The 16,090-nt window shown below is 32.2% G+C and overlaps 1 protein-coding gene and 1 long non-coding RNA gene across 2 annotated transcripts; both read left to right on the forward strand.

Moving 5' to 3' along the window:
• The first annotated feature begins 3,148 nt into the window (after positions 1–3,148).
• Positions 3,149–5,683, forward strand: LOC145799151 (uncharacterized). Its single transcript, XR_014341163.1, has 3 exons — positions 3,149–3,244; positions 4,823–4,900; positions 5,305–5,683. It is a non-coding gene; the product is annotated as an uncharacterized LOC145799151 (long non-coding RNA).
• A 7,458-nt stretch (positions 5,684–13,141) lies between these two features.
• LOC114270379 (chlorophyll a-b binding protein 40, chloroplastic) lies at positions 13,142–14,158 on the forward strand. Its single transcript, XM_028211850.2, has one exon. It carries the CDS (start codon positions 13,241–13,243, stop codon positions 14,024–14,026), a length of 786 nt encoding a protein of 261 aa, XP_028067651.1. The 5' UTR covers positions 13,142–13,240; the 3' UTR covers positions 14,027–14,158.
• Positions 14,159–16,090: the final 1,932 nt, after the last annotated feature.

The following is a 16,090-nucleotide window of genomic DNA, read 5'->3' on the forward strand; positions in this document are numbered from 1 at the left end:
GTCCATCTTTCTTCTCTTTATCTCTCTCATCTCTCTTCTCTCTCTGTCTTTCTTCTCTTTATCTCTCTCGCTCATCTCTCTCTGTCTCTCTCTCGTCTATCTCTTTTTGCTCTCTCTCTCTCTCTCTGTCTATATCTTTTCATTCATTTTTTCATCTTTCTTTCTCTCTTCTCTTTCTCTCTCTCACTCATCACTCTTCTCTTTCTGTCTGTCTGTCTATCTGCCTCTCTCTCTCACTCATCTATCTCTTCTCTCATCTCTTTTCTCTCTCTGTCTCTTTCGCTCATCTCTATTCTCTTTATCTCTCTCGCCCATCTCTCATCTTTCTCTGTCTCTCTCGTTCATCTCTATTCTCTTTATGTCTCTCTCGCTCATCTCTCTTCTCTCTATCTCTCTGTCTCTCTCGTCCATCTCTCTTCTCTCTATGTCTCTTTTCTGTCTCTCACTCTCACTCTCTATCTCTTTCTTTCTCTCTCTCTCTCTCCCACTGTGTTTGCGTTGCTCACTCTCTCACTCTCATCCTCTCTATTTACTGAGCCCCCTCTTGATTTATCGATCCACTACAAGAAAATGCACTTTTAGCGACCACTTTGTCTCTCGCTCATCACTCTCTCTCTCTCTCTCTCTCTCTCTCTCTCTCTCTCTCTCTCCTCTATCTGTCTCTTACCCATTTCTCTCTCTCACCATCCATCTCCACTACCACCTTCACCACTACTACAAACGCCATTCCACCCCCACCACTACTTCCACTATCGCCACTTCACCTCTACGACTACTATTACTACTATCATCACCACCACTCCACTACCACCACTACCACTACTACTACCATTACCTCTCTTTCACCCCTGCCACTCCATTTACACTACCACTACCACAACTTCACCACTAATCTCTTTCGCCATCCCCATCACCACCACCATCATCTCTTATCCACCATCTTCACTACTACTGCCGCTCCATTTCCTCTACCACAAAAAATTAGTTCATGATTTTTAGTAACCAAAAAAAATAGGCCTCAGAAAAATATTTTTCATTAACTACAGAAAATTAAATTTTATTTTAGTGAAAAATATTTTTCATTAAAATATTACCCCTACTTCTACCAAATAAAAATAATAATATTTTTTTTCATTAAAATAAAAATGAAACAAATAAATTTGCAATCTTAGTAACTAAAAAAAAAAGGAATTTTTTTAACAAAATTTATTAACTACAAAAATATATATATATTTTAACAAAAAATAAAATTTTTTGACGATGTCAACCCCCGCAGCAAAATAAATAAATAAATAAATAAACGACATTATTTTATTATTTTAATTTCATTTGTGACTAAAAAAAAAAAAATTTTTTTTATTCCTCCTCTTTTTTTTCCCATTCCCGCTCCCTACCCTCCCTCCTCTTTTTCCCATTCCCGCCAAAAAAATCCCTAATCTCAAACCCAAAAATCCCCAATCTCTACTTACCCACCCCTCTCTCTCTCTCTCTCTCTCTCTCTCTCTCTCTCTCTCTCTATCGCGATCGACGGCGAGCAGGGTCGGAGCAGCGTCGTCAATTACCCTATCCCTCAATTACCCTTATTCTTCTACTCACCCCAAACCCACTTCATCACTCAGGTCTCTAAGCTTCTCTTCCACCACTTCTCACAATGTCTTCTCCACAGGTACTACTCAAAAACCCATTTCTCTGTATTTGCCTTTTCTCAGCTCAAATCATAAAACCCTTGTTCTTAAATAGTTTTAAAAAATTGTTTTTTGGTAATATTTTCAGGTTTGATTTCGATGAGCCCTGTTGTGAGGCCGACTCGTCACTCGATTATTTGCGAGGCTGCTCCGAATAAGAAGGCCGATTCGGCTGCGAAGAGAGCTCGTCAAGCAGAGAAGAGGCGTGTCTACAACAAAGCTCGGAAATTCGAGGTCAAGACACGGATGAAGAAGGTATTTTATTTGTGGGTTTGCTTGTTTCTTAATTGTAGACTAAAGTGGTATTTGATTATGTTGAGTTTTACAGGGTTATTTCAGTTTTGAATTCATGTTTAGGCTTCTTGATGATAATGTATTGAATTTGCTTTTGTGTGTGTGTGTGTGTGTGTGTGGGTGGGTGGTTGGGGGGGGCGCTTGGGGAAGTAGATTATTGGGGGGTTTTGGCTCATTTGTTTTATGCAATTAGAGTGATTGAATAATTGTGCATTTGTTATAATGATGAATTGTAGTTTTGGTGGCTTTCCTTTTGCTAAAAACTTGGATCTTGAATTTGTTATAAGGGGAAGGAAAAGTAAGGGGAAAAGAAAGGAAAAGGAAATGAAATGAGAGAAGCTAATTTCTTACTTTTGTTTGGGTGGCTGAGAAAATTACAAGAAATTGAATAAGCATTTGTTTGAAAATCCTTTTTTTTTTTTTAAATTTTATGCCTAGGTACCCCTTATATAAAAAAAGAAGAAATTGGGTATAAGTAATTTTGTTTCATTTTTTTCCCTTAACAAATCCAAGATACATAGTGTTAAGAAACTTATTTGTGTTATGTCATCCAATTGATTTTGTCAAGTTTCTTGGGTTAATCTGGAAAGACTTTTCTGCCAACTTAACCTTTAACTTTTCGGTCGAACTAATAATCTTTCATATTTTATCAAATGGATTTATTTGATTTTTACTTAATGCATTTAATTTTTAGTATTGAATTAGGTTATAAAATATTACCTCAGTTGACATTTGACTCTAGTAATGGAATTAAATGAATAAGAATGAAAATTAGAGTTTTTAATAATAAAAAAATTAAAGCTTAGGTTAATTAGATTTCACTTAACATTTTAAAATTTAAGTCATGACAACTTGTGAGCACCTGAATTGAATTGAAGAGTTACCACACTCCATCTATATCTTCGCATAGGGCAGAATCAAGGGTGGAATTAGAAATTATACTTAGGAGGGGCCAAGGTAGAAATTTCACTCTCTCTTTGTTCTTTCTATATACATATATACTGGTACTGCTCTATATATATATATATATATAGTGTTGATTCATTCAATATCGTATATATCTTGTTCATATCTTGATTCATTCAATTTATAATGTTGAAAACACAATAAATAGGGGACATTAATTTTGTTAGTGTTTTTTTTTTTTTCCTTTTTTTTTAATTTGAATTGTTAAATTTACATTTAGGAAGGGTGTGACAGAGGTGGTGTGACAGAGGTGCAAAAATTTGTCAGGCTGAAAAGTTTAGGAAGGGTGCTTGTGAAAAGTAAGTGAAAGTTGCTTTCTTTCTCTTTCTTTCTATGTATGGTACATGCATGTGTGCTCTATTCTTTTCATTAATTTTCGCAATGGCTAGTCATTGACATGAAGATGTAATCAATATAGATTTTAGTTGTAGAAGAGTTTCATGTAATCTGCTTGTTTCAGTACCAAGGTTTAAACTATGGAGGTTCTACCCTGCCTTATGGATGAGAACTCTGCCTTGGTGAGGGAAGAAGAGGTATTGGTGGGATGGGGATAGTGTGGTTGGGGTTGGTTGTGGTTAAGTCTTAGCGTATCATTTTGTTTAATACATTGAAAATTTTAACATGCCAATATTATGATGATTGTTAAACTGCTCACTATGGGAATGCTCAGTTCAACATCAATTTCAGTATTACATTTAGTATTTTTTGGGGAGTATATGTAGGAACTATGCCTTTTTTGATAGGAATACTACAGCATAATGGCACTGTAACCATAACGCCCAATCGGTCTCTCTCTCTCTCTCTCTCTCTCTCTCTCTCTCTCACACACACACACACACACACACACACACACATACACACACACACACACAACCCTATGATATTTGTTATAGAATATGATTAGTCAACATTCAATTCGTTATAGAATATATTCGTTATAGAATATATTCGTTATTAGTCAACGCCCAATGGATTTGAAATTTTATTTCTTTATTTCTCAAGTATATTCGTTATAGAATATGATTAGTCAACATTCAATTCGTGATTAATAGGTATAAACTTCACTAAAATTGTAAACAGTTTTGGGAGTTTGAGTGCTTTGGCTCTGAAATGGAGGTCCTTGGAGTGCTTTAACTTGAACTACCTGACATATTATTTCTTTCCTTTCCATTGCACCTGTGTTACATGGACCATTATCCTTGGTGGACAGGTATATATATTTATCTATTGTGTTGCTCTTATATAATAACCTTGGTGAACAGGGTGTTTGATGAAATGCCTCAAAGAAGAATTCATCTTAATTGCAAATCAACTTTACATAGTGTTAGTATGATTTGACATCAAACCTTCCAGACTAGAGTCAGTCCATTAGATCATGTCAAATATTTGGGACACTAAACAAGCTTAGTTATAGATTAATTGAGAGAGAGAGAGAGCATGGCTTCAAACTTGGTCTTTTGTTTTAATTAATGTTTTTAGAGTATGCTTTTAGGTTTCCATATATTCTTGGATTTTTTGCATTTATGATTGTCATTATGTTGCTATGCCTCCATGGTTATTTGCATTATTTTGAAATGTATTTACTTCGCTGAATTGTTATGCTCATGGGTCATGGCATTGGTATAGTTATTTTGAATTGCTTTGTATAATCTCTTTCATGGTTAGTCAATTATTGTTATTATTATTATTTGTAGTTCATTTGCATCTGTTCAGGTTTTCCTTAATTTCTTTTCCCCTGTCTTTCATTTGCATCTGTGATTAATGACCTTAATAAATAAAGGTTCCAATTTAATTGCATCTGTTATTAACAGTGTTTGGATGAGGACAACTGAATGTCTCAGTATATTAATGTTGCAACTTGTTTATTTTGTTTTTAGGAGTATGAATTAGATGGAATTGATTGGACAAAAGTAGATTTTGAAGACAACCAAGAGTGTTTGGATCTCTTTGAGAAGGTAGTTCTGTTTTTAACACAAACACACACACGCACACACACTCACATGTTCATTGTCGAGTTTTTCAGAGTTCCTTGTGCTGATCTATGTGAGCATTGGACTATATTTCATATACATATGATGCCATACCACATAGGTCGTCCTAGGTCTCTGACTATTTTTGTTAGCCTTTCATGCATAATTCAAACCATGTTCTTATTGTAATATTGTTTCTTATAAACTGAAGTTGTAAAGAAAATAAAAGATTGAATATATTGCTTCCTAAGCATAATTATACACCAAGTTCTCATCTTTTTTATCATACCATGTTATATGAAACCTAATTATAGGTTTTCATATTTAAATTCACTCCTTCATGTGTGGTAGATTGTGTGTTAATGGCTTCACTGCTATGCATTTTGCAGAAACCTATAGGGCTAATATCTTTGTTGGATGAAGATTCAAATTTCCCCAAGGCCACTGATTTGACCTTTGCTAATAAGCTTAAGCAACACTTGAGTGGTAATCCTTGCTTTAAAGGAGAAAGAGGTGGAGCTTTTGGTATTTGCCATTATGCTGGAGAGGTATGTTGTTAGATGGTGTAGCTGGCATTAACTAGAAATTTACAGCTCAAATTGGTGAATCTTTTGACTACACTGCGATGTGTACTGTTTCCAAAATAATAAAGACGAAATAACTAACAAATATAGGACAATTGAAGATGTTATGTTAAGACATTTTATGGGAAGAACTTGGTGTAAGATGTTATGGGAAGAAATTTTAACACTAGTCTCAAATTTGAAGTGCATAGATCCTTTTCTCTGGCACTATTCTCATTCCCTGTCAAGTTCTAATAACTCATGATTTAACTTGTAATGGAAGTGAAAATCTATGGATCAGTAAAAATGTAAGTAACTGCAAACTTGAGAAGAATTAAATTTTGGATTTGACCTCAGGATCTCTCATTTTTTATCTTCTTTTTGCCTTTGCGGATCTCGTTCTAGCAAAAAAAAAAAAATTGTTGATATTACTTGGAAATTTTGATCCACTCGTTCCAAGAGCTTTCCAATCATCAATTTAATTATCTTTCTATTTAAGTTGTTTAATTATCTATACTTATTTGCTAAATGCTTCCGCTGATTGGGAGGTTGATTATTATTTTGCAGTTGGTGTCTTCAGAAAGAAAGGTACCAAACTATATGAAGCAAGCTTGAAGGATGAGAAGCCTTTAGATTAATGGCTTCATTGTTAAATTAAGCAAGTGCTTTAATAAATAAATTTAATTTTCCCATCATGTTTACACCTTCAAAATATTCTGTAAATGACATTTGATGTATAATTTTTTGTACAGAGGACATCTTTTTTGTATGATTTTGTGTTTGTATGAAATTAATATTTTGGGATGGATTGTATTTGATTTGTATAGAATTTGATGTTAATTGATCAAATTTTTGTATTGTTGAAACGAAATAGAAATAGATATATGTATAATTATTGTTTAAATATAGGGTGCAGGTTGCACGAAATAAATACAGGTTGTGAAGAAATTAATTATAATAAAAAAAAACACTAAATAAAGTTTTTGGCAATTAAATGTTTAGTAGCGAAAAAAAAAAGAAGTGAATTTGTTAGTGACTAACCAATTGGTAGCCAAAAAGGAAATCAATATTTTTAGTGACTAAATATTTGGTAGCCATAAAGAATCCAAAGATTTTTGGTGACTAAAAATTTAGTAGCTAAAAATAAATGAAGACTTTCGGCTACCAAATGGTTAGTAGCCAAAAGATTAATAAAATGAAAAATAATATTTTTGGCGACTAAATTCTTTAGTCCCTAAATGTAGTAATGTTGTGACTAAAACTTATTCCCGACAAAAAGTTTTAGTAGCTGAAAATTTAATTTATTTTATTTGAACACTTTTGGCGACAAAATATTTAGTCGCCAAAATATACCCTTTCCCGACTACTTAGAGTTTGGTAGCCGAATGTTCACTTTTGGCGACTAATTTTTTAGTCGCCAAAAGATAACCTTTGCCGACTAACTAGAGTTTAGTAGCCAAAACATTCACTTTCAGCGACCAAAAATAGTTTAGTCGCCAATACTATCGCCGACAGGCTATAGGCGACGACTTTGGCGACAAAAAATATTAGTCGCTAATTTGTTTCGGCGACCAAAAATGGGGCTTTTGGAGACCAATATTTTGGTCGCCAAAAGTGGCATTTCCTGTAGTGCCACATGATAACATCTCAATGTAATTCATAAAAGAAAACATGCTAGAATATTTAATTGTGAAATTAAAATTCACCAATATAAATAAAATCATGATATTTAAAATAACAACATACTACAAGTTATAATCATTTAAAAGAACTTAACATGTTGTATACGATATTTAAATAATGTCATGACATATTTCTATAATTTCTGAAATTTTCTAGAATTACAAGTAATTAATAATTACATAGAAAATCAGAAATAAATATTATAGAACCTAAAAAATATGCAAAAAAATGTGCCAATAAATAAGATTATATAACAGTAGTCTACTGTAAAAAGTTAACATGTTGTATACGATATTTAAATAATGTCATGACATATTTCTATAATTTCTGAAATTTTCTAGAATTACAAGTAATTAATAATTACATAGAAAATCAGAAATAAATATTATAGAACCTAAAAAATATGCAAAAAAATGTGCCAATAAATAAGATTATATAACAGTAGTCTACTGTAAAAAGTTTAAGTTCAGAATCCAAGTCATGCTTCCCCAAGAGTAATTTAATGAAAAAATATTGAATTATTCATTAATGAAAAATATTTTATTTTTCAAAAAAATTTTGAAACTATAACATATTGTAGAAATATAAATTACAAATTCAACTGTATAAATCATGCTTCAATTAGAATTATAACGAATATTCCACAACCAATTAACATAGTTTTGAATTTCAAGAAATCCAAACAAGGCCCTTGCCCATCACATCTACCAACAACGCTTACGTCAGCTTCTGGACTTCCATGTGTGACGATGACATCATCAGCACGTGTGAAAACTAGGGTTTAAGTTTTCTCCTCAACATTAAATTGAAATTAGGTCCATAATATATTGTTCCTAAGGTTTCGAAATAAGGATTCTAAATTTATAATTTTCACAATATAAAAACAAAGTATGTAAAACCAGCATGCAATTAAAGTTACGAAAATTAAATATGAATCTCCATTTTTCTCAAAATATAACTATCTGATTTTTTTCAAACCTTTGCAGATATACTCTATATATATGGACTACAACATATAAAAAATTTAAGACGATTAGAGATGATTTGAGAAACATTAACTTTTGTGCACAAATCATATCTATACATATATTCATACACAAATAATATGAAAACACCCAACAACAGCTTTAATACCAATGTAGAAAAAATAAAAAAATAATACATAGCGGAATTAAATGGATTCAGACATACCTTTTATGCTCACACTCTTGGGCCATTTCCTTGAATAAGCCAAATTATTAATTCAATTCCCAAACTAAGCCTAATTTTGAAAGAATTCCCAAAATAGGCTAAAACGTGGCTCACAACCACGCTTTCAACGTCTGTGTGCCTGTCCCGCGTGAAAATTGGGAAGTCTTAAAACCGTGGTTACAAACCACGTTTTAAATTAAGAAAACGTTGTTCCTAATCACACTTTTAAATAAAAAAAATTTCTTCAAAAAACGTGGTTTCTAACCACGCTTTTAAAGGAATTTTTTTTCCTTCAAAAAACGTAATTTCTAACCACGTTTTTAAGCAAAACTGTGTTACAAAGAAAGCGTGGTTACTCACAGACCACGCACTCACAAACCACACCACACACTCCCCCTCTCCACCAAGGATCCTCTAGAGTATTTTTTTTCTAAAGTTTCCTAAAGTGGGTGTATTGTGTAGTTGAGATTTAATGCTGAAAAATTGATGTGACTGGTCATTAAATCTCAACCACACAATGCACCACTCTAGGAAACTTTATAAAAAAAAACTCTAGAGGATCCTTGCTCCACTCTCTCTCTCTCTCTCTCTGACACATTACTCACACACAACACACACTCACACTCACATCAGAATAAAAATAAATAAATTTTAAAAATTAAATAAATAAATAATGTTTGAAAATAAATAAATTTTACGAATCAAATCCTAAATCCTAAAATAAAAATTAATAAATTTTATCTCTAAATACTAAGGTAGCGTTTGATAACGTTTACGTTTTTTGTTTATCTTTACAAAAATTTTATAAACTGATTTTTGTTTATTTTTAGAAAAACATAAATTACAAACGCGTTTGTTTTGAATAAAATATTTAAAAAAAATTTAAAACATAAATTACAAAATATGTTTGTTCAAGCTTAAAATATTTATATTTATATTTATTATTTATGACAATGGGATTACACATATTACAATTGAAAAAAAACTAATAAAAAAAATAATTGAAAAAAATTTAATTGGAAAAAAATATATTTCAAATAATTTATTTTGAAATAATTTTTTTCAATTATTTGAAATATATTTTTTTCCATTTAAATTATTTGAAAAAAAAAATTTTGAATTATATTTTTTTCCAATTAAATTTTTTTCCTATTAATTTTTTTTCAATTATTTTTTTTAGTTAAATTTTTTTTCAATTTTTTTCAAATATTTTTTTTTCAATTAATTTTTTTTTCAAATATATATATTTTTCAATTATTTTTTTTTCAATTAAATTTATTTCCAATTAATTTTTTTTCAATTATTTTTTTTTCAAATAATTTAATTGGAAAAAAAATATTTCAAATAATTGAAAAAAAATTAATTGAAAAAAAAAATTATTTGTAATTTATGTTTTTCTTTAAAAAAATTATTTGAAATATATTTTTTTCAATTATTTTTTTTATTAGTTTTTTTTTCAATTGTAATATGTGTGATCCCATTGTCATAAATAATAAATATAAATATAAATATTTTAAGCCTGAACAAACATATTTTGTAGTTTATGTTTTAAATTTTTTTTAAATATTTTGTTCAAACCAAACGCGTTTGTAATTTATGTTTTTCTAAAAATAAACAAAAATAAGTTTATAAAATTTTTGTAAAGATAAACCAAAAATGTAAGCGTTATCAAACGCTACCTTAGTGTTTAGGGATAAAATTTATTTTTTTTATTTTAAGATTTAGGATTTAATTCGTAAAATTTATTTATTTTTAAATATCATTCATTTATTTAATTTTTAAAATTTATTTATTTTTATTTTAATGTGAGCGTGAGTGTGAGTGTGTGTTGTGTGTGAGTGATGTGTCAGAGAGAGAGGGAGAGAGAGTGCGTGGTGTGGTTTGTGAGTGCGTGGTCTATGAGTATTGAAAGCGTGGTTTCTAACCACGCTTTCTTTACAACACAGTTTTGTTTAAAAGTGTGGTTAGAAATTACGTTTTTTAAGAAAAAAAAAATTCTTTAAAAGCGTGGTTAGAAATTACGTCTTTTGAAGAAATTTTTTTTTATTTAAAAGCATGATTAGGAACAACGTTTTTTTAATTAAAAGTGTGGTTACGCTTTTAGGACTTTCCAATTTTCACGCGGGACAGGCACACCGACGTTAAATGCGTGATTGTGAACCACGTTTTAGCCTATTTTGGGAATTCTTTCAAAACTAGGCTTAGTTTGGGAATTGAATTGATAATTTAGCTTATTTAGGGAAATGGCCCCACACTCTTCACAGTAGGAAGACATGGTTTTGTATTTATGTGGAGAGAGAAAAAAAAATAGAGAATACTCTAGGAGACAGATCAGATACACGTAAAATTATCTCTCACCATATAATACTTATATTATATGATAGTGTTATAACCACCCACAACACTATCTCCTCAACAGACAAGATAGTTGGTTACTCACACTTATCTCCAAGATAAGTTAATCCAAATCCACTTTGATTGGGTCTCTCCTCATTAATCTTGGGTCATGCTATCATGAATTACCCAATCGGGTATGAGTTATAAACCTGATCCAATTTCCAACACATTTCAAATCCAAAATTACATATTTGTCAAGTTCAAGAAGCCCTTCAATACAAAAGTTTAAGAGTATCAAATAATAGCAATTATTCTTCTTGTTCTTGTTTGAAAATTAAATATTTTAGTCAAAAAATTATTATAAGTTATCACGCCACTTTATCTATTTATTTGTTTACCTTTTTATAAAAAATTAAAAAGTTACTATAATAATTTCTTTCCAAACGAGGAATAAATAAAATCAATTTTTTTTATGTGTCTTTTTCTTATTTGTTATTGAAAGACCCAAAATTATTGTGTGCACAAGTACATCCCTTTCCTATGCAAAATATAACTGGGGTGCTGTAGAAGTAAAACATACTTCTCTTTCGCTCACCAGAACAGGGGAGATATTAATTAGATTTTTGGTAATCAGTGGCTCACCTAACAGGAGGCCATAGTAAAGTATCATCCACCAGAATTGACTGACTATGAAGCACAAAATTCAATAACTATATTGGAGGCATAGTTGTTAAAATCGCGATCCGGATCGTAGGATTGTACGATCCTACGATCTTACTTTGTCAAAACGATCCAGATCGTTGTAGGATCGATGTTACAACAGGATCGCAAGTAGGATCGTGTAGGATCGTATGAGATCGTATATGATCGTAGGTAGGATCGCAAGTAGGATTGTAGATTTTATGATTTTTCACCTTATTTTTAATATGTATCATTTTAATTTTAATTTTTATCTTTATCTTTTTTTTTTAATAGAAAGTAGGATCTTGCGATCCTCGATCCGATCTACCAGACCCTCTCACCGATCTTACTTAGGATCCCGATTTTAACAACCTTGATTGGAGGAGATATATATTATATGTAACAATGTTACAGACTTTTAAAAAATATAACTTTTACAATTTTTACTTATCTGTGATTGGTTCAGGAAGGAAAAAAAAACAAAACAAAAAAGACAATAAAAATACATGATTAATTTATATCATTTTGGGGATCATGAGAGTCTCCAACTCTGAGATCACAAGCATTTTTGTATTATATGTATCTATCTAATGGACAAAGCATTCCACACCACTCTATGGTCGTATATACATTTTACTTGGCAGCAAGACTCATCATACTCGCTGGGGAGTGTAATTTGGGCATGTTTTTTTTTTTTTTTTGATCGGCTAATTTGGGCATGTTCAATCAGAGTAATTTGATAATATATTTTTGAATTTAATACGAGTTTGGATAAAAATTCAAAAGTTTGAATTAAATTGAGCAGGTTTGGGTAAAAGACATCAGACAATCCAAATAACCCGAAATCCAAATTATGCATATATAGATATATAAAAATATTAAATATACATATAAATTATTAGCCATTACATAATATTAAAATAATTTAGATTATTAAATCATATTGAAAATATATTATATATATAAGAAACACAAAATTCTCACTTATAAATTGTACAGATTACCATAAAGGCATTTCTCTTACATTATATAAATTATTTATTTTGATATTATTAATGATTTTATTTAAGAAAAATGAAAATAGAGTTTAATTTTAATAATAAAAAAATTAGCTAAAAAAGAAAAAACAAATTGAAATTCATGTATAATTCGGACTACTCAAATTTAATTCGAATCAGACTTAAACAAACAATCTCAAATTATAATTCAAATCTAAACAAGTCTTAGTACAATTTAAACTAAGTTTGAATAACCTTTCAATCCCCCGAGTTGCGAGCAAAGATCCTCTAGAGTGATTTTTTCCTAAAGTTTCCTAAAGTGCTACAGTGTATGGTTGAGATTTACTGGCAAGTCACATCAATTTTTCTGATGTGACTTGCCAATAAATCTCAACCATACACTGTAGCACTTTAGGAAACTTTAGGAAAATTTCACTCTAGAGGATCCTTGGTGCCGAGTTGCACCCTACGGTGATGGGTGCTGCCAGGGCCATGCATTATCTTGGTATACTTTTCTCCATGAAGATAACCATACAATCTGACGTTACAAGTGGCAACCAGTGATTGGGAGATGGAAAGAGCTCATAACAATGCACGAGATTCTTGATACATTATGCATCAAAAAAAAAATCAATTACGGTGAGTGGTTCACAGAATGCCACATGGGTATGCAATATCAAGCTCCAAAAATGTCATCAACCAATAGAAATGGAAATAAAGATCTCCAAAGATAAGGACCCTTTGGCAATTCGAGTAATATTAATACATAAGCATGTATCCCATGAAACTCAAGCCAACAACCACCCTTTTATTTGCAGCTGTTTCTTGAACTACTACTGTTCTTTCAATAGTTTTCATTTCACCTCTCAGAAATGGCTGCGTCTACCATGGCTCTGTCTTCACCATCTTTCGCCGGAAAGGCTGTGAAAATTGCCCCGGAGGTTCTTGGTGGTGGAAGGATCAGTATGAGGAAGACCGGCAAGCAAGTCCCATCTGGAAGCCCGTGGTACGGTCCAGACCGAGTCTTGTATTTGGGTCCATTATCCGGTGAGCCCCCATCCTACCTCACTGGGCAATTCCCTGGTGATTATGGTTGGGACACTGCTGGGCTTTCAGCTGATCCAGAAACTTTTGCCAAGAACCGTGAGCTCGAGGTGATTCACTGCAGATGGGCCATGCTTGGAGCTTTGGGTTGCGTCTTCCCCGAGCTTTTGGCCCGCAACGGTGTCAAGTTCGGCGAGGCTGTGTGGTTCAAGGCCGGTGCCCAAATCTTCAGTGAGGGTGGGCTTGACTACTTGGGCAACCCTAGCTTGATCCATGCCCAAAGCATTCTGGCCATCTGGGCTTGCCAAGTTATCTTGATGGGTGCTGTTGAGGGCTACCGCATTGCTGGTGGACCGCTCGGGGAGGTCACCGACCCGCTCTACCCTGGTGGAAGCTTCGATCCATTGGGCCTAGCTGATGATCCAGAGGCTTTTGCAGAGCTCAAGGTGAAGGAGATCAAGAACGGAAGACTGGCCATGTTCTCAATGTTTGGGTTCTTTGTTCAGGCAATTGTGACAGGAAAGGGACCATTGGAGAACCTGGCTGACCACCTTGCTGACCCTGTTAACAACAATGCATGGGCTTATGCCACAAACTTTGTCCCAGGAAAGTGAAGAAAACTTTGTACTGTGAGCCCCATCAAAGAGGTTTTCTCAACTATTTGATTGTGAATTTGAGAGTGTGCCTCGTGTGATGTAAAATGTAAATTATGTGCACTATTTACCCGAATGTTGTTATATTTCGTATTTGTTTCTTGTTTTATTTTTCCCCAAATGAATTGGTTGTAGTGTTTAATTTGAAAAAAAAAACAAAAAAAAAAACCAAATCAAACCTCATGCTAATTAAACCACCAGGGTGGTGATTCAGTGGTTCTTCACCCCCACCTCCACGCAAGTTGTTTGGGTTGGACACTCAGGGCGCAAAGTCTTTGGACATGCGTTGTACTCATGTCACAAACATCTACGACTTTTACTGTGAAGTGGGTGTAAAGCCCACTATTATCTTTGTAGAGATCCTTTCCTTTAAATTAGATTAAATCTGGCTATTAACTGGTTAGTTAAGGTTAAGACATGTAGAAGTTGTAATATTCCCCACAAAACTTCTTTTTCTTTCTTCAAAAAAAAAAAAATCATGCTAATTAGGCTTTCATTTTCTTGTTTTGAACTCCTAACCTCACTCTTAGTAAAAATAAATAAATAAAAATTAACCTACCTTTTTGGCTTTTACTTTATCGAAGATCCAAAGATGATTTTTAAAAATTAAAAAAAACAATAATAGTACTAGTAATAAAAAATAGAAAACAAAACTCCAGTTACTTTAATTAACTTCAAAAAAATAACTATATATAGAGATAGAGCTGTCAATGGATTGGATTTAATCTGAATCCGACCTGAATCCGATTCGAAAATTCGAATCCATTTATAAAAAATTCGATCCGGTAATCCGAATCCGTTTATTAAACGGATTGAATATGCAAAGATCTGATCCGATCTGATAATTTGATAAACCGATCCGATTATTCTCAATTTGAATCAAGAAAACACAAAATGAAAAAAAAAATCATTTTAAATAAAACTGTAGCTCAATAAATAAATAAATGGATCAGATCGGAATATCGGATCGGATATCTGAAAGCATCGGATTCAGGTTCGGATTCGGATTCGGATATCTATAATCGGATATGGGATAAACGGATTCGGATCGGATTCAGGTTTGTCTTAATTGGATCAGATTCGGATTTTGACAGATCCGATCCGAATCCGATCCATTTACAAGCCTATATAGGGATGGTCACAGGTTGGGTTTGGGATGGGCACATCGAGGGGTGACAGAAGCGGGGCTGGTGCAGGGCAGGAGGCGGGTTAATTTGGTAAGTTAAAAAATAAAAATATTAATAAAAATTATAAATAATTTAGTATATTACGAATAATAATTATATTATATAAGATAGAAAATAAATGAATAAAAATTAATATTAAGTATAATATTTTAGTGTTTTAATTTTATTATAATGAAAAATAAATAAATAAAATATGTATTATATACATATAAATATATTTAATTTAATCGAGGCGGGGTTTGAGTGGAACGGGACGAGGGAAGCAAAACTAGTCCTCGTTCCACTTCTTAATCAGGATGGGAAAAATCTATGCAGAGCAGGGTGGGGGATGCGAGTGTGGAGCAAGGCGGAAAAAATGATCATCCCTATATATATATATAACCACTTTACCAATATAAGCATAGCGATAACTAGGGATGCAAACGAGTTGAACCGAGCTTTGCTTAGCTCGAGCCGACTCGTTTGCTTATCGAATTCGTTTATTGAGTTCAAGCTCGATTCAATAAGATTTATTTATTTATTTTTATTATTCAAATAAAAAATATTATTTAATACGTAAATAATGTATTTATGCTATTATTTATAAATAATGTATAAATAATATATTTATTATACAATTTAAATATAGATAAACGAGTCAAGTTTAATGAGCCGAGTTTATGCATGTTCAAATTCGACTTGTTTAATAAACGGGCCAAATATTCGAATTCAAATTTGACTCATTTACTAAACGAGCCGAACCGAGACAAATCGCGAAGAGCTCAATTCGTTTGCAATCCTAACCAATAACAAACATCCAATTGGTTGTCGTCTTCACTTTGACCAATATTATCACCTT

This window comes from Camellia sinensis, chromosome 9 (assembly GCF_055761805.1).
Source record: "Camellia sinensis isolate YWXY chromosome 9, ASM5576180v1, whole genome shotgun sequence".
In the NCBI taxonomy this organism is placed as follows: Eukaryota; Viridiplantae; Streptophyta; class Magnoliopsida; order Ericales; family Theaceae; genus Camellia; species Camellia sinensis.

Excerpts from the sequence above, each read along its gene's own strand:
- LOC114270379 (XM_028211850.2), top strand. The coding sequence starts at position 13,241 with ATGGCTGCGTCTACCATGGCTCTGTCTTCACCATCTTTCGCCGGAAAG.